General features: G+C 50.1%; 2 protein-coding genes across 14 annotated transcripts in view; one reads left to right on the plus strand and one right to left on the minus strand.

Moving 5' to 3' along the window:
* LOC105497620 (lymphocyte antigen 6 family member G6F) overlaps positions 1 to 15,874 on the minus strand; it is a 32,300-nt gene extending 16,426 nt beyond the window's left edge. For 3 of the 9 annotated variants that reach the window (XM_071097282.1, XM_011768860.3, XM_071097283.1), the window contains exon 1: positions 1,821 to 2,151. In XM_071097282.1, coding sequence (XP_070953383.1) covers positions 1,821 to 1,881 — 61 coding nt within the window. In that variant the 5' untranslated portion in view covers positions 1,882 to 2,151. Of the gene's footprint in view, positions 1 to 5; positions 269 to 1,820; positions 2,152 to 15,788 lie in introns of those variants that run through there. The other 6 variants (XM_011768859.3, XM_011768855.3, XM_011768853.3 and 3 more) reach the window with 5 other exon arrangements.
* On the plus strand, positions 235 to 16,748 carry LOC105497619 (abhydrolase domain containing 16A, phospholipase). Of its 5 annotated transcripts, none has more exons than XM_071097278.1 (21): positions 300 to 438; positions 1,453 to 1,509; positions 1,835 to 1,895; positions 2,259 to 2,325; positions 2,571 to 2,657; positions 6,596 to 6,681; positions 10,250 to 10,323; positions 10,539 to 10,661; positions 11,756 to 11,870; positions 11,995 to 12,096; positions 13,093 to 13,156; positions 13,563 to 13,612; positions 13,987 to 14,110; positions 14,587 to 14,691; positions 14,925 to 14,988; positions 15,408 to 15,464; positions 15,610 to 15,672; positions 15,812 to 15,888; positions 15,972 to 16,070; positions 16,168 to 16,214; positions 16,414 to 16,748. In XM_071097278.1, the coding sequence occupies exons 2-21, from the start codon at positions 1,487 to 1,489 to the stop codon at positions 16,495 to 16,497; spliced, it is 1,572 nt and encodes a 523-aa protein (XP_070953379.1). In that variant the 5' UTR covers positions 300 to 438; positions 1,453 to 1,486; the 3' UTR covers positions 16,498 to 16,748. The 5 variants fall into 5 exon arrangements, with proteins under 5 accessions (XP_070953378.1, XP_011767154.2, XP_070953379.1 ...); XM_071097279.1 differs by lacking the exon at positions 300 to 438 and adding an exon at positions 547 to 897; XM_071097277.1 differs by lacking the exon at positions 1,835 to 1,895 and having other exon boundaries at positions 235 to 438; positions 16,152 to 16,214.
* The last annotated feature ends 241 nt before the right edge of the window (positions 16,749 to 16,989 follow it).

Consider the following 16,989-nt stretch of genomic DNA (forward strand, 5'->3'; position numbering starts at 1 on the left):
CTCACCCCTTGTTTCCGCTGTCGCTCTAGAGTCTGCCAATAATGAGACAGAAAAAAATTACTGAGCTATGCCTGGTAATTTTCTGATTCTCCGCGTTCCTAAATCTTCCACTAGTTTCGGACCACTGCTGCACCCGTAGCCCCAACTGCGCGAAACTCTTCTCAGGAAGCACTGAAAATGTCGCAACTCGCCCGGAGGCGGAGCCGGTACGGGCTGACGTCAAGGGCACACAACACCTCAGAGGCAGGGAGGGCGGGGCCGGCAGGGGGACCTGCTGCTGGAAGAGCAGCGGCCCAAGCCAGGGCCATGGCGAAGCTGCTGAGCTGCGTCCTAGGCCCCCGGCTGTACAAAATCTACCGGGAGAGAGACTCTGAAAGGGCCCCGGCCAGCGTCCCTGAAACGCCAACGGCAGTCACTGCCCCCCATTCCAGCTCCTGGGTGAGTCGAGTTCCTCCCCGCCGAGGAACGTGGTACAGTCCAAACCCTTTACGGCCTTTGCTCCTCAGAAGTGCCCATAATGGGAAATAAGGGGAGCCTGCTTGTCAAACCAGTCGTCCGCAAAGTCTGCGCTCTGTGTGCTTCCTGAGTTAAAGTCACGCCTACGGACTGGCCGCCTCCTTTCTTTTTCGCTCTTTACCGCTGTCTCATTTCGACTGCCACTCCTTGCTCTTTCCTCTCCGCGTCCCCCCACCCTGTCTGTCGTGGTTCGTGCCAGTCCTAGTTGAGTCTTAAGTCCCGGGAAAGAGACCCTGCGCGGACTGGAGAGCCGTTGAATTTTGCCGTCGAACTCCCAATTTCCTCTTTCGCAATGCCTCTTCGTGCCTCCCTCGGCTCCGTTTTTATCTTCCCTTTACCCTCGCCTTGAATTTCAGAATGACTTTTACAGATCCTGTATCCGTAGGTCCTCCCCTCAACCCCCGCCCAACCTAGCCTGGAGACCCGAGTCATTGTATTCTGGAGAGCGGGCGGGTGGTGGTAGGCTGTTCTAAATATTATCTTCCTCTTTATCAGTTGTCTCACATTGTGTTACTGTCTCCTACAAACTGCCCGCTCCTACCCACATTCTCTTCTTAGTCAACTACTCTTATTTTTGATGCTTTTCTTTCCCTCTTAGATTGTCTTGGTGTCTTTCTTCTGAAACTAACCCTTCTCCCCATATGCACGCGCCTGCAATCCATTTTAAACTAGACTGTGGAAAAGGAGCAAAAATCGTCCAATGCTGCTTTCACTTTTGCTTCCAAGTCCAGCTCCCTGTGTTTGTTCCCATGGTCAGGGGTGGGAAATTAGGTTCAGGGTGAGGGTGAGGAAGAGGGTTTTCTGTGGGGGCCGGGGATGTCTCAAGAGAGATAGTCAACGAGAGTAGAACCGGAGGACACACAGCAGAGCTTCTGAAAGGGAAGGAAAAGGACCTGCCAGTGGCAGGGTCCTTAAGGAGGCCATCTGTTTTGGCAGGATACGTACTATCAGCCCCGTGCCCTGGAGAAACATGCTGACAGCATCCTGGCACTGGTATGTCTACCCTGGCATCTGGGACTCTCTGCATCTTTCAGACCCACCTGTCCTCTTGAACTTAGCCTTCCCTAGCTTGGGAGCAACAGTACCCCTGGGGTTGGGGGATGCTCTGGGCTCTGCAGCAGACCTCTCCAACACAGACACACAGACACACTCAAAGTGTGCATACTTGGCACTCCCCTTTGGTATGTAGCACTGCTTTCTCTGGGGGCAGCCTGAGCCATAAGGAAAACATGTTTACTCTTGGGACCATCTGCAGGTGCTAAGTCCTGCAGTTCCCCAGTGACCTGTCCTCCCTGGCAACTAACCTCTTTGGCTGCAGGGACAGCTGTTCGTTCTGGCACAGTTCCTGTGGTGACGTCTGCGCATCTCTTGGGGACCAGGTCAGGGGCTGTCTTGAGCAGGGCCAATTGAAAAGGCTTGATTAACTTGAGTAGACAGAGAGACTGCCTTTAAATGTGATGGAATTATGCCTGGAGATGGAAGACATAATTCTTCCATAATTCCAGAGGAAGAAAATAGAACCTGTACCTAGTTTTCCCAGCCTCCATTACACTGACACACTACTTTTCAACAAATATTGAGCATCTACTGTATTCATGGTGTCATACAGCAAATATGATATGATATCCCTCAGGTTGTCCATCTTGCTCAGAGTATAGGCCTGGAATGGCAGGCGTGTGTGTGTGTATGTGTGTGTGTGTGTGTGTGTGTATTGATTGCCTGTCCCTGTCTCTCTGCTGCAGGCTTCAGTATTCTGGTCCATCTCTTATTACTCCTCTCCCTTCGCCTTCTTCTACTTGTACAGGAAAGGTCAGTGTGGTTTCAAACGTGGTGGGGTAGCAAATGGGCAGGTTGTTGGCAGAGGAGCCAGCTCCCTAAAGAGGAGAGGGGACCTGTGAGGATGGCTTGGCTTCCCTCTTCCATCAGGCATCTTCTTCCTCTTAGGGTATGGCTGTTCCAAACAGGGAGTGTGGGGTGGAGGTTGGGGCTGAACTGGGAAGAGGAGCTGAGGAACACTGCGGAGAGGGTCTCACATTGTCCCTCTCCCTTCCCAGGTTACTTGAGTTTGTCCAAAGTGGTGCCGTTTTCTCACTATGCTGGGACATTGCTGCTACTTCTGGCAGGCGTGGCTTGCCTCCGAGGTAGGTCAAGATGAAACCTGGTTTGAATCTTATCTGTCACTGTCACTGGGTACATATTAAGTACCTTGTGCAAATACAGTTTAGTGATGGGCCCCGAGAGGGAATCATTGAGAATGGTTTAAGGCATGATCTTTTCCTTAAAAGACTTGGGTTATAAATATGAAAACAACAAGGTTTGCTTTTTTTTTTTTTTTTTTTTAAGAGAGAGGGTCTCACCATGTTGTTTAGGCTGGTCTCAAACTCCTGAACTCAAAGTGATCCTCCCACCTCAGCCTCCCAAAGTACTGGGATTGTAGATGTGAGCCACTATGCCTGGCTGCTATTATCTAGAAAAGATGCATATACCCTACAACAGTTCTATATATGTATACACACTAGGGAAACTCCTCCACATGTATAAACAATATATATGTACAAGAATACAACATACAATATTGTTTGTAATAATCCTAAGCTGGAAACAACTCCAGTGGCTACCGAATAGTAGGATGGATAAAATACGTTCTGTGCAGCCGGGTGCGGTGGCTCACGCCTATAATCCTAGTACTTTGGGAGGCAGAGGCCGGTGGATCACGAGGTCAGGAGTTCGAGACCAGCCTGACCAACATGGTAAAACCCCATCTCTACTAAAAATACAAAAATTAGCTGGGCGTGGTGGCACGTGCCTGTAATCCCAGCTACTCAGGAGGCTGAGGCAGGAGAATAGCTTGAACCTGGGAGGCAAAGATTGCAGATTGCAGTGAGACGAGATTGCACTACTGTACTCCATCTTGGGTGACAGAGCAAGACTCCGTCTCAAAAAAAAAAAAAAGAAAAAAAGTTCTGTGCAATAGCCATGCAACAGAACACTATATAGCAATGCAAATGAACAAACTATAGCTACACTCATCAACGCAGGTGAAGCCAGGTGTGGTGGCTCATGCCTGTAATCCTAGCAGTTTGGTAGGCTGAGGCAGGCAGATCACCAGAAGTCAGGAGTTCAAGACCCGCCTGTCCAACATGGTGGAACCCCATCTCTGCTAAACATACAAAAAAAAAATTAGCCAGCTATGGTGGTGAGCACCTGTTAATCCCAGCTATTTGGGAGGCTGAGGCAGTAGAATTGCTTGAACCTGAGAGGCAGAGGTTGCAGTGAGCCAAGATTGAGCTACTGCACTGCATCCTGGGCAACAGATCAAGGCTCCATCTCAGAAAAAAATAAAATACAAAAAATTAACTGGGCATGGTGGCACATGCCTGTAGTCTTAATGGCTTGGGAGGCTAAGGCATGAGAATTGCTTGAACCTGGGAGGCAGAGGTTGCAGTGAGCCAAGATAGCACCACTACACTTCAGCCTGGGTGACAGAGCGAGACTCTGTCTCCAGAAAAACAAAAGCAATGCAGATGAATTTCTGAAATGTTGTGTTAAATAGAAGAAGCAAACCACAAAATAATGTATGCAGTATGATTTCATTTATATAAAATTCGAAAGGGATGCACGTGTTTGAGGTAGAACACCAAAGACAACAAGGGCATGGTTTTCTTAAAAGTTTGGAGAGTGATTACCTGGGGTGGGGAAGTACAGAATAGGGGAGACCCCTGCTGAAAGGTGACTGTGTTCTCTTTGTTGACCTAGGTGATAGTCACATGAATGTTTGCTTTGTATTTTTTTTTTTTTTTTTTTTTTGAGATGGAGTCTCGCTGTGTCGCCCAGGCTGGAGTGCAGTGGCCGGATCTCAGCTCACTGCAAGCTCTGCCTCCCGGGTTTTTACGCCATTCTCCTGCCTCAGCCTCCCGAGTAGCCGGGACTACAGGCGCCCGCCACCTCGCCCGGCTAGTTTTTTTTTTGTATTTTTTACTAGAGACGGGGTTTCACCGTGTTAGCCAGGATGGTCTCGAACCCCTGACCTCGTGATCCGCCCATCTCGGCCTCCCAAAGTGCTGGGATTACAGGCTTGAGCCACCGCGCCCGGCCTGCTTTGTATTTTTTAAACTGAATATATGTTTTATGTACCTATGTTATATCTCACAGTTTAAAAAAATAAAGAGGCAGAACAGATCACCTACCCCTAGTGGGTACATAAGATGACAACCAGGTGATGGGCGATGCTTGAACATGGGGGTGGTGGTGTCAGGGCTGGATGGCTGCAGTTGGGTCCAGGACCTTCTGCCTGAGGTGCTCTGCCCCCTGATCTCTGCAGGGCTGGGCTCTCCTCAGAGAGGCCTTCCCTGACCACCTTGTCTAAAAGTAGCTCCCACTGCTCAGTTTTGTCTTAATTTTTTATTTTATTTATTTTTAATTTAGAAAAAATACAGAAAAAATTAGCTGTGCGTGGTGGCTGGCGCTTGTAATCCTAGCTACTTGGGAGGATGTGGCAGGAGAATCACTTGAACCAGGGAGACGGAGGTTGTGGTGAGCCGAGATCACACCATTGCACTCCAGCCTGGGCAACAAGAGCGAAACTCTGTCTCAAAAAAAAAAAAAAAAGGAAAAAGGAAAAATACAGAAAAGTCCACAGAACAAAATATAAAAGGCTTTTTAAATTTTTTGATATATAGTTTTGTGATTTTTTTTTTTTATATATAGTTTTGTGATATTTGCTTTAAATGCTTTCTGTCAATAAAATACTAAAGCACCATAGTTAGGGTTGGAGTTCCCATTGGAATCCTTTCAGTCGTATCTTCCTCTTTCCTCAGAAGTAATAATTGTCATTTGGTGTGGGGTTTGTTTTTTTTTTCTGGCACATACCTTTATGAAACATATACCTCATTTCCTCAAATCTAAGCTGCCATCAATTGTAAAATGAATACTAATTTCAGAGTTTTCAAGGGTTAAAAAATATACATCTTAGAATCTATGAAATATGCTATCTATAAGCAGTATGTATTATTTTGCACATTTTACAGTTTTGGCATAAATATTATCACTCCATACAAATCATTCTGCAGCACACGTCATTCTCTCATCATATCGTTTTGGGGGACTACCAGTGATGACACATAAAGTTCTAGTTCATTCCTGTTGTATTTTCTTTGTAACACTTATCCCTCTCTGAAATGTTCTTGTTTATTGTCTTCTGGCTCTACCTCACCCCAACCAGAATGCCAGCTCTCTGAGAGCCAGGAGCTGCGTATCTCATTTCCTGCTGAGTCTCCTGTGTGTAGAATGGTGCCTGCCTGGCACACGACACCTGCCAGGTCAGTGAGGAGAGAAGTTAGGGTTTGAGGTGCCTCAGCAGTGAAAGGAGAGTGGATGCAATCACTGGGCATGTAAGTGAAAAGAGAGAAGAGAGAGTCAGCACTGAGAGTTGCTTCTGCTTCAGAGAGGAAAGCAGAAAGGAGGCAGGAGAGGAACTGTTCAGGAATTAGAAGGAGTCAAGGATGGGCCCAGGAAGCAGAGGCAGGAAGAATCTTGAGGGACAGGAAGAATGCTGAGTGGTACAGTTGAAGAGAATGAGGATGGAAGAGTCAGGGATTCAGTGAGGAAGTAATTATGGGCAGGAGCTGGAGACTATGAAACCAGACGGCAAGGGGCTAGGATATACAGAAAAGAGGCAGAAAGCAAGCACTGGAGAAGAGTGGCAGTGAAAAATAGAGAAATTTGATTTTCACAAGGGAGAATAGTATTATAAGACAGTGTTTAATAGTGTCATATAATAGGTTATGTGACAGTGTTTAAAGACTGAGGAAAATGAACATTCTGAAAGATGGTAGGTTAAGGATCATCTGTAGAGACACAAACTGCAGAAGCTATGGAGAAGAAGCATCCTGTAGCCAGTTGCTGGATTTGGAGGAAGAGGGTTGGCTCAGGTCTATTTCTCCACATCCTATGCCCTCAGTTCCTTTTTCTTTCACTTCTTTCAGGGCCTTCTCTTAGCCTGTTTCCAATTGTTTTCCTAAAACCTAGGCATTCTGCTTTCCAGTTTTCCTAGCACTGTTTCCTGTCCTTTTTCTACCAGGCATTGGCCGCTGGACCAACCCCCAGTACCGGCAGTTCATCACCATCTTGGAAGCAACGCATCGGAACCAGTCTTCAGAAAACAAGGTGAGAGGCTCTAAGAAAAGTGCCACGCAGGTGCCCAATAGCAGCTTCCTCAGTTGTCCCTCAGAGCACCGGACACTGGCTTCTGCAGGAAGAGGAGGTGTGTTTTACCACCTACCACACTGGATGTTTGTTTGCACATTGCTGTATCTCGTCTCCCCTTCATTAGTGAACTGTCCACCTGAGAAATTTTTCTTCCCTACCACTTCTAATGGAATATTCTGCTAGAACAATCTTCCCTCTCCCTCACCTGCAAGAACTGGCTAAACTAGAAACATTCCACAATGTTTCTTTTTTCTTTTTTTTTTTTTTTTTTTTGAGACGGAGTCTCGCTCTGTCCCCCAAGCTGGAGTGCAGTGGCGCGATCTCGGCTCACTGCAAGCTCCGCCTCCCAGGTTCACGCCATTCTCCTACCTCAGCCTCCTGAGTAGCTGGGACTACAGGTGCCCGCCACTGCGCCCGGCTAATTTTTTCTATTTTTAGTAGAGACAGGGTTTCACCGTGGTCTCGATCTCCTGACCTTGTGATCCGCCCGCCTCGGCCTCCCAAAGTGCTGGGATTACAGGCGTGAGCCACCGCGCCCGGCCCCAGTGTTTCTTTTTTCTTTTCTTTTTTTTTTTTTGAGATGGAGTTTCGCTCTTGTTGCCTAGGCTGGAATGCAATGGCACGATCTCAGCTCACTGCAACCTCCGCCTCCCGGGTTCAAGTGATTCTCCTGTCTCAGCCTCCTGAGTAGTTAGGATTACAGGCACGCGGCGCCCACGCCCACTAATTTTTGTATTTTTAGTAGAGATGGGGTTTCACCATATTGGCCAGGCTGGTCTCGAACTCATGACCTCAGGCGATCTGCCGGCCCGGCCTCCCAAAGTGCTGGGATTACAGGCGTGAGCCACCACGCCTAGCCTCTTTTTTTTTTTTTTCCTTTGAGACAGTCTCACTCTGTTACTCAGGCCAAAGTGCAGTGGTACAATCTCAGTTTACTACAACCTCCACCTCCTGGGTTTAAACGATTCTCACGCGTCAGCCTCCTGAGTAGCTGGAATTACAGGTGCACACCACTATGCCCAGCTAATTTTTGTATTTTTAGTAGAGACAGGGTTTCACCATGTTGGCCAGGCTAGTCTTGAATTCGTGACCTCAGATGATCTGCCCGCCTTGGCCTTCCAAAGTGCTGGGATTACAGGTGTGAGCCACTGTGCCTGGCCCACAGTGTTTCTTTTTTTTTTTTTTCTTTTTTTTTTTGAGACAGCTCCGCCTCCCGGGTTCACGCCATTCTCCTGCCTCAGTCTCCCGAGTAGCTGGGACTACAGGCGCCCACAACCGCACCCGGCTAATTTTTTGTATTTTTAGTAGAGACGGGGTTTCACCGTGGTCTCGATCTCCTGACCTTGTGATCCGCCCGCCTCGGCCTCCCAAAGTGCTGGGATTACAGGCGTGAGCCACCGCGCCCAGCCTCTTTTTTTTTTCTTTTGAGATGGAGTTTTGCTCTTGTTGCCCAGGCTGGAGTGCAATGGCATGATTCCAGCTCACTGCAACCTCTGCCTCCTGGGTTCAAGCGATTCTCCTGCCTCAGCCTCCCAAGTAGCTGGGATTACAGGCATGCACCACCACACTCGGCTAATTTTGTATTTTTAGTAGAGATGGGGTTTTGCCATGTTGGTGAGGCTGGTCTCAAACTCCTGACCTCAGGTGATCCACCTGCCTTGGCCTCCCAAAGTGCTGGGATTAGAGGCGTGAGCCACTGCACCCAGCCCACAATGTTTCTTAGAAGGTAGTTTTCTCTGTATCACAGCAGCTCAGTTCTATAAATGTTTATTTTTGTTGTATACACTGAATACCATGCTATCCTTGTTTGTGGATGGGACAAGGTGGACAGGTATGTCCACTCCTGTGACTCGGAGTACAGCATGGTGCCAGGAGGGAGAAAAGCTGGGGCTCAGTGTCCTGGGAATTGTGCCAGGCCAGCTGGTGCTGAACTGTGATTATCTTTGAGGATGGGCTTTGGAGCCCCGTAAAGCTCTTTTCTGTTATGGGAGGTTTCTGGGATCAAATAGCTATGACCACTGTCATCGCATTCCTGGCTATTCCACACTATTTATGGAGCTGTGTAATGATGCCCTGTACTATGCTACTGGCTGAGGCATTTGGCACACACTTTTCTGATTCTCACGACAGCTGAGCGAGGTGGCATTATTACCCTTATTTGTAAATTTGAGAAAACAGAGGCAAAAAGAGGTTAAGTGACCCATTCGGAGTCATAGAGCAAGAAAGTAGCTAAGTCCAGATTTGAGAGCAGGTCTGAGCAAAGCCTGCCTGAAATTTGCTTTTATTCATCTTGTTTTGCCATTTACCTTTTTGTATAATTTTTCTATTGCTCTCTGTTATTCAAATTATTTTTGAAGTGTCAAAAAATTTCTGTGCAGAAAATGAAAACCCTCAAAATAGAGTGCTGGGAGCTCAGGGGACAATATAGTCAAGTATTAAGACACAGCTAGGCCAGGCGTGGTGGCTCACGCCTGTAATCCCAGCACTTTGGGAGGCCAAGGCGGGTGGATCACAAGGTCAGGAGATTGAGACCATCCTGGCTAACACAGTGAAACCCCATCTCTGCTAAAGATACAAAAATTAGCCGGGCATGGCAGTGGGCACCTGTAGTCCCAGCTACTTGGAAGGCTGAAGCAGGAGAATGGCGTGAACCCGGGAGGCAGAGCTTGCAGTGAGCCAAGATGGCGCCACTGCACTCCAGCCTGGATGACAGAGCGAGACACCGTCTCAAAAAAAAAAAAAAAAAAAAAGACGCAGCTCCCACTGTCCTCAAAAAACATGTGGAGCTGACGAGGTGGTTCATGCCTACAATCCCAGCACTTTTGGAAGCCGAGGCAGGAGGATCGCTTCAGCCCAGGAGTTCGAGACCAGCCTGGGCAACATAGTAAGACCTTGTCTCTAAAGAAAATTTTAAAAATTAGCTGGGCATAGTAGCACACGTCTGTAGTCCCAGCTACTCCAGAGGCTGAGGTAGGGGGATCACTTGGGCCTGGGAGTTTGAGGCTGCAGTGAGGGCTAAGTAGGAGCATCATTTGGGCCTGGGATTTTGAGGCTGCAGCCTCCTCTCTGTCTCACTCAACCTTGGATCTGTCGGTGTGATCTGCTGGGAGATTTCTAAGCCTCTAAGATAATACCCCATAAGGGACCCAGGTGGGGAATAGACCGTGACCAGCCAGCGGCCCCCTTCTACCCCATCACTCAAAAGCACTAGCACCTTCAGCCACTCCTCCTGGGGGTGGGTCAGGCTTAGTTTTTTAGAAAAGCAGAGTGTTAGGTTCCTAGCTTGGAAGAGGGCAGACAGGCCAGTCCTGATACCTGATGGGGCATACCATCTCGCCTGATTTTCTGGTCCCATTAGAATTTTCCATCTGAGAATTGGGAGGGTGTTGACCTCTGCTTGGTTTCCCCATGATGTATGGGGATCAGACCCCTGGATAACAAAGGTGTTGTTGAGGGTGGGTAGGAGGGCCTCCCCTGAGTTCTCAACACCCCTTTTCTTCCCCTTTTACTCTCGTGTCCACTGCAGAGGCAGCTTGCTAACTACAACTTTGACTTCCGGAGCTGGCCAGTCGACTTCCACTGGGAAGAACCCAGTAGCCGGTGAGGCCCCAGTTCTTTTGCTCTATTCCTCCCCTTGGAACCATTCCAGATAATCCCTGCCCTGCCCTGTCCCCCCTCCTCCATGCCCTCTCAGGTCATAGTGCCTGCCTTCCATTGCCATTATGTCGTTCCTAGTCCCCCACTGTTCTCCAGATCTCAGACGTCCAGCTTGCTGCTCCTGACCCCATCCTTCCCTGCATCTTTCCCTTCCTCAGGAAGGAGTCTCGAGGGGGCCCTTCCCGCCGGGGTGTGGCCCTGCTTCGCCCAGAGCCCCTGCACCGGGGAACAACAGACACCCTCCTCAACCGGGTTAAGAAGCTGCCTTGTCAGATCACCAGGTGGGAAATGGCAGGGAGGAGAGGCCTGCTGGGGTGGAGGGGCCATTTCAGGGGGGCTCTGGGAGTGGATGCTCCATTGTAAAATAGCTGTCACTTATTGGGCCTAGTGTCGTATGGTTTGTGTAAATCATTTATGGCAAAGTCATTTTTATCCACATTTATATTTGAAGAAAAGAGACTCAGAGAGATCTGGAGTCTCAAAGATAGTAAGTGAAGAACTGGGATATGAACAAAAGCTCCTTCAGTGAGGCTGAGAAGGAGCAGTGGGGGTGGGGTGGGGGTGGGGAGGACACCTGTAGCTAGGGCAGGCTCTGGTGGCATCTGTGTACCCATCGTGGCCCCTCTGCCCCGTTGTTATTCCACCTTGGCTCCGGGCCCCTGTTCGCCTCTGTGTCTGCACCTGTGATGAACCTGCCCTGCAAGGTTGCTGAGGAGATTAAGTAAGGTAACATGTTCTGAAGGGCTCCTGCCTTGCCTGGGTGCTTGAGAGCACGTGGTAAATCCCAAATAAAGCTCAGTCGTGGGTACTGATGATGTCAGAAGGAACAGAAATAACCACCTATATCTTACAGTGGAACAGACACTGGGAATTTTCTATTGCTGGGAGTTAGGAGGCAGCTTCTAGAATACCAGGGAACAGGGTGGACTTAGTGGTTGGTCGTTGACAGTGTGCTAATTGGTCAGGAAGGGAAGCCATATTTGAGGTTTTGAATTACAACCATCATTTTTTAAAGTATTATTTATTTGGGGACCTTTAATATGTTGTACTTAGATTTTAAGAAATCATAATCTGATAACTTTGCATTTGTTATGTATAGAAAGTACATCATAAAACTCTCAGAATTCTGTACATACAGGATATATGTGTACTGAGCCACAATATAAAATATTTATCTTACAAAGGTTGCACTAAGAAAAGTTTGAAAAACATCAGTCTACTACATATTTCATTAAGGCTTGAAAGAGGAAAGTAAAGCTGTGAAAGTCAGAGGTGAAGCAGGCCTTACAGTCTGTGAGTGTCCCCAGCACAGTGTCCCCAGCACAGTTCCCACGCCTCACCAGGGTTGGGGTTTGTTAACCTGTGTTCCCCACAGCTACCTGGTGGCGCACACCCTGGGGCGCCGGATGCTGTATCCAGGCTCTGTGTACCTGCTCCAGAAGGCCCTCATGCCTGTGCTGCTGCAGGGCCAGGCCCGACTGGTGGAAGAGGTGAGGCTTCCCTGCCCGCCCATCCCCTATAGCCCTCCCCTCCCACCCCCACCTAGCCCACCCCACCCTTGTCATGTGGCCTTCTGCCCCTTGGCAACCTGGCCATTACATCTCCCCTACTCAGTGTAATGGGCGCCGGGCAAAGCTGCTGGCCTGTGATGGCAATGAGATTGACACCATGTTTGTGGACCGGCGGGGGACAGCTCAGCCCCAGGGACAGAAGCTGGTAAGAGGGAGCAGGGATCCCAGAGGTGGGGTGACTGTTAGGAAGGCAGTAAGAGGTCTGGGGACCCCAATGCTATAGCATCTCCCTGGAGGAACCACTACTGGGATAATCCCATCTCTTAGCTCCACCCTAAAGACCTTGTGATGTAGTGAAACCCTGTGATAGAGAAACAGATGAAGTAGGAGAGACATTCAAGAACCAGAAACTAATATTAATAGTTACCACTTCGACAGCACTTCACACTTACATATATTTCTCATATGTATATATGAAGCATATATATTTAATTCTCACAACAATCCATGAGATAGTTACTGCTTATGTTAGCCCATTTTATAGGAGATGAAACTGAGGCACAGAAAACCTTTCCTGGACCTCACAGTAAGTAGTAGAGCTGGTATTTGGACCCACGCAGCCTGGCTTCAAAGTCTTCTGCCTCCATGAAGCAGCCATGGAAAGAGCACTAAGCCAGGAGTCTAGGGAGCTGGGTTCTAGTCCTGGCTCTGCCCATCTGCTATGAGAGTTCATGCAAATCCCACCACCCGTGGGCTTCAGCTTGGGGCGCCATGGCATTACAGTTTATCTGACCATAAGACTGGAGCTCAGAGAGGGATAGGGAGAGCAGTCAGAGAGGGACAGAGAGAGCAGTCAGCATACCACACAATAGCAATGGTCACAGAAGATAACAGACCCGAAAACTAGAAAGGAAAAACATCTCCATAGTCGTCCTGAGAGAGACCCAGCTGGTAATCTTCCAAGGAAAAGTGGACATGGCTGGGTGGTCAAGCAGTTCAGCCTCTGAGGAGTATTTGTAATCCCTTTGCTTCTCCTCTTATGGACCCTGTGGAATGAGAAGCTTCCATTCCCCTTGGAGAAAACAGAGACCTGCCCTTTCCTCTTCCCTGCAAAGCTCTTCATGGGCTGCCCTCCTTGCCCAAAGGGAGTTTTTCAGTCCCAACTTGGCCCCCCAGCCCTTCCTTCCTGCCTCCTTCCTAGGTGATCTGCTGCGAGGGGAATGCTGGGTTTTACGAGGTGGGCTGCATCTCCACACCCCTGGAAGGTAGGATGGTGACTCAGCCTCCTTGTCTCTGCCCTTTGAAGGGAATGTCCCTGCCTCCCACACTGATCTGACCTCCCCTGGCCTCCACTTTCTCTGGGTGAGGTTTTGAGTCTCTCAGCTTTAGGGAAAAGTCCACTTGCCATTTGCTTTGATAACCTTACATCCCTCCCCTGGCCTGTGTCCCTAATTATGCTTTTCATTCTGTTCCATTCCCCTACCACACACCCCACACAGTCACACGCCTCTCCCTGTACTGCCTCAGAACCTTTGGTGTCATCTCCTATTCTGGGAAGGCTTGCAGTTATTTGCCTCTAAGCTGGGGAGTACTTCTGCTCTTCCTTCCCCCAGGGATGGAGAAAGGGGTGTGGGCCATAAGGTCTCAGTTCCTCCTCCCTCTTTGTTACAGCTGGATATTCAGTCCTGGGCTGGAATCATCCAGGCTTTGCTGGAAGCACGGTGAGACCATCTCAGGAATCCCTTCCTTTTCCTGAATTATGTCTGTTTCCCTCTGGTCAGCCATTGGAGGGAGGAGAGGGGCTGTGGATTTCTTGAAGGGCCTCCCACTCACCTGAGAGCTGGGGGCTAGGAGGTTGTGAAGGCAGAATTGGGAGCCATGCCCCCATCCCCATAGTGGGGGGCTGGCGGGAGAGGTGGAAGTGGATCTCATTGTACACATCTGTCTTCTGGAAAGAACAACCTCTCCTACCATCCCTTCCTTCTACACCTTCTCTGTCTGTCATAGGTGGCTGCAGGAGGGGTCCACGTTGGGAGGGACAGGTGAGCTGGCCTTTGGTGCTGACACAATCCTGACTTTGCCCTTCTTCCTGTAGGGAGTGCCGTTCCCGCAGAATGAGGCCAATGCCATGGATGTGGTGGTCCAGTTTGCCATCCACCGCCTGGGATTCCAGCCCCAGGACATCATCATCTACGCCTGGTCCATCGGTGGCTTCACTGGTACCAGCCTCCCTCCCATCCCCTCACTTTAGACACATTCATGACCACCCAGCCCCACCCAGGAGAGGTGGGGAAATGCACTGGTGGCCCTGGGGTGGGGTGGAGGCTCAAGGAAGAAGAGAGAGGAAGTAGAATCTCTGAGTGGGCCTGGAAGAAGCTATCGTATTTGTATACACTTCACCTTTCCTTCCCCTCTTGTGCCCAGTCATTAAAAGGAAAAGCAGACCCAGGTCCTGGGTGGGGAGATCACGGAAAGTGAATGTTTCCTGCCTGTTATCTTCAGTGCACTGTCTCCAGTGTTCTATCCCCATCCTCTCCAGACAGTTCCCTGACCAAGTGAAGTAGGTTAAGAAAAAAAACAAGGAATAACATAGGGGGATGTGGTTGGCCTACAGGGTAAGTAGGATGAGAGCATGGGTGGTGAGGAGAAAGGAGCCTTTCTCAGTTCTTACTTTTCTTCCCTGCCCTGGTACCAGCCACGTGGGCCGCCATGTCCTACCCAGATGTTAGTGCCGTGATCCTGGATGCCTCCTTTGATGACCTGGTGCCCTTGGCCTTGAAGGTCATGCCAGACAGCTGGAGTGAGTGCATCTCCCAGGCCTGCCCTTCCTGGGAAGGGGTGGTCTGGAACTGGGAACTGTTCTAACTGAGATGGCCCCCTTTTCCTCGGGTGGGGTGTAAGTCACCCCATTGTTGGAAGCAGGAGGACTCCTTTGTTTGGGGGCCTCAGTTTTCTTTCTCCATGAACAGTGAGGACCTTTATGTTGGGCAAAGGCTTTGTCTCTGCCATCCCTTCACCTTTATCCCACTCTAGGGGGCCTGGTGACCAGGACCGTGAGGCAGCATCTCAATCTAAACAATGCGGAGCAGCTGTGCAGGTGAGCGCCGGCCAGCATCCAGCATCGAACACCTGCCCCCTAAACAGCTCTGCTGGGCACTTAAACGCTGAAACCAGTACTAAAGTGCAAGTTGGTAAAAGGCCACTGGATCACATCCCAAGTGACCCTGCCACCACCTCAACTGGCCTCAACTGGCCCTCCCAGGTCCCCTGGGACTCTGGACCACCTCAGGATCTGGTAACCAAAGGGTTAAGGCCTGGTACAGCAGGGGTCTCCCAGCAGGGCCAGACTGAACCATGCCCATTCTTAAATATTCCCTCTCACCCCTGAGTGAAGGGCTTGGTCACAGACTGTGCTGTAGCAGGGGATAAGAATGCTTCCAGTGCAGGGATGGGGGTGGGCCAGTTGTCACCTGTCTCCCTCTGAGCTCTCCCTTCCCACTGCTCTGTTCTCTGAAGATACCTGGGTCCTGTACTGCTGATCCGGAGAACCAAGGATGAGATCATCACTACCACGTGAGTGCTTGGGAAGGTCGGCCCTCGCCAATCCCAGAGATGGCCAGGAATTTTCCCCTCCCACCTCTGCTCACCAGAAACCCGGGTATCTAGACCTTTCCTCCTAACCTCCAGCCCCTCCAGGGTACATTCTTCTCACCCCTAGGGTTCCTGAGGACATCATGTCCAACCGAGGCAATGACCTCCTGCTGAAGCTCCTGCAGCATCGGTGAGAGCCAGGGTGTGTGCGTGCTGGGAGCAGTGTACACGCACAGATACCGACACCAGCATAGGGAAGGAGGGAGAAAGGCTCAGGAATGGTGAATGAAAAAAATCAGCCCTGACCTGTCCCGGCGCTTCCTCTGTAGGTATCCCCGGGTGATGGCAGAGGAGGGTCTTCAAGTGGTGAGGCAGTGGTTGGAGGCCTCCTCACAGCTGGAGGAAGGTGAGAAGGGATCCAGTGAGGCTTGGGGCGGGGGCCCAGCAAGGTCAGGTTGCTGACTGGCTGTCATCTCTCTTCCTGACCAGCCTCAATTTACAGCCGATGGGAGGTGGAAGAGGACTGGTGTCTGTCTGTCCTCCGCTCCTACCAGGCAGAACACGGGCCTGACTTCCCCTGGAGCGTGGGTAAGGAGCTCCTGGGGCAGGAAAGGGGGTGGGAAGAGCCTAGGAATGGGATGAATACCCACATGTGTGGCCTGTTTTGAGCACCTCCTCATGGCAGGGGAGGACATGAGTGCAGATGGACGGCGGCAGCTGGCTTTGTTTCTGGTGAGCTGAGTGGGAAGTGGGAAGGGTTCTTGAATGGCCAGGGCTCACATAGGGGGACTGGGAATACCCTATAAGCATTGGAAGTGGCAGCTTTTGTAGAGTGGGTGGTGGGTGCAGAGGCGAAGGGTGGGGAGGGAGTCCAGTGGTTGCCCCTCCCTACAGTGCTCTGTACCCCACCTGTCCCACCTCCTTTCCTCAGGCTCGGAAGCATCTGCACAACTTTGAGGCCACTCACTGCACCCCACTCCCAGCCCAGAACTTCCAGATGCCCTGGCACCTCTAGGGACCACACTGGGACTCATTATGGAAGAATGGGGTGAGAGGAGACATGAGGAAAGACTCCCTTATTTGTGATTCTCTGTGTTCATGTTGCTGTTTATAGTTTGTGGAAAGTGGGGGACCATCCCCCTTCTCACCACTGTTCCTCTTGCTCGTTTCCCCTCATTCATGTGGCTATACTTAACCTTCTCCAACATACATCTTGCATTACATGAATGAATTATTCCTAATAATAAAAAGGTATTTTTTCTACTATCTGGCTAATTATATAACTTCTCAAGTGTCCGGGGAGCCAGAGGCAGGTAATGAGGAGAGCAGAGGCCCCAAAGAGGCTTTGGGAAACCCTAACCCTAGACAGCTCATCTAACCCTTCCCATCTCTGTGTCCTCCCAGGCCTTCAGCCCCTAACCTGAGCTATCTTCAGGCAGCGGGTCCCCAAACCTCCCCCTTCCCTGGTGTGCCTACTGTTACCACAACTGTGCAGCCTCCCTGGCCC

Source organism: Macaca nemestrina, chromosome 5 (genome assembly GCF_043159975.1).
Source record: "Macaca nemestrina isolate mMacNem1 chromosome 5, mMacNem.hap1, whole genome shotgun sequence".
Taxonomy (NCBI): Eukaryota; Metazoa; Chordata; class Mammalia; order Primates; family Cercopithecidae; genus Macaca; species Macaca nemestrina.

Excerpts from the sequence above, each read along its gene's own strand:
- LOC105497619 (XM_011768852.2), top strand. The coding sequence starts at position 307 with ATGGCGAAGCTGCTGAGCTGCGTCCTAGGCCCCCGGCTGTACAAAATC. Across the intron at positions 10,662-11,755 it reads CTGCCTTGTCAGATCACCAG|CTACCTGGTGGCGCACACCC; the intron begins GTGGGAAATGGC and ends TGTTCCCCACAG. Across the intron at positions 15,673-15,811 it reads CTGAAGCTCCTGCAGCATCG|GTATCCCCGGGTGATGGCAG; the intron begins GTGAGAGCCAGG and ends CTTCCTCTGTAG.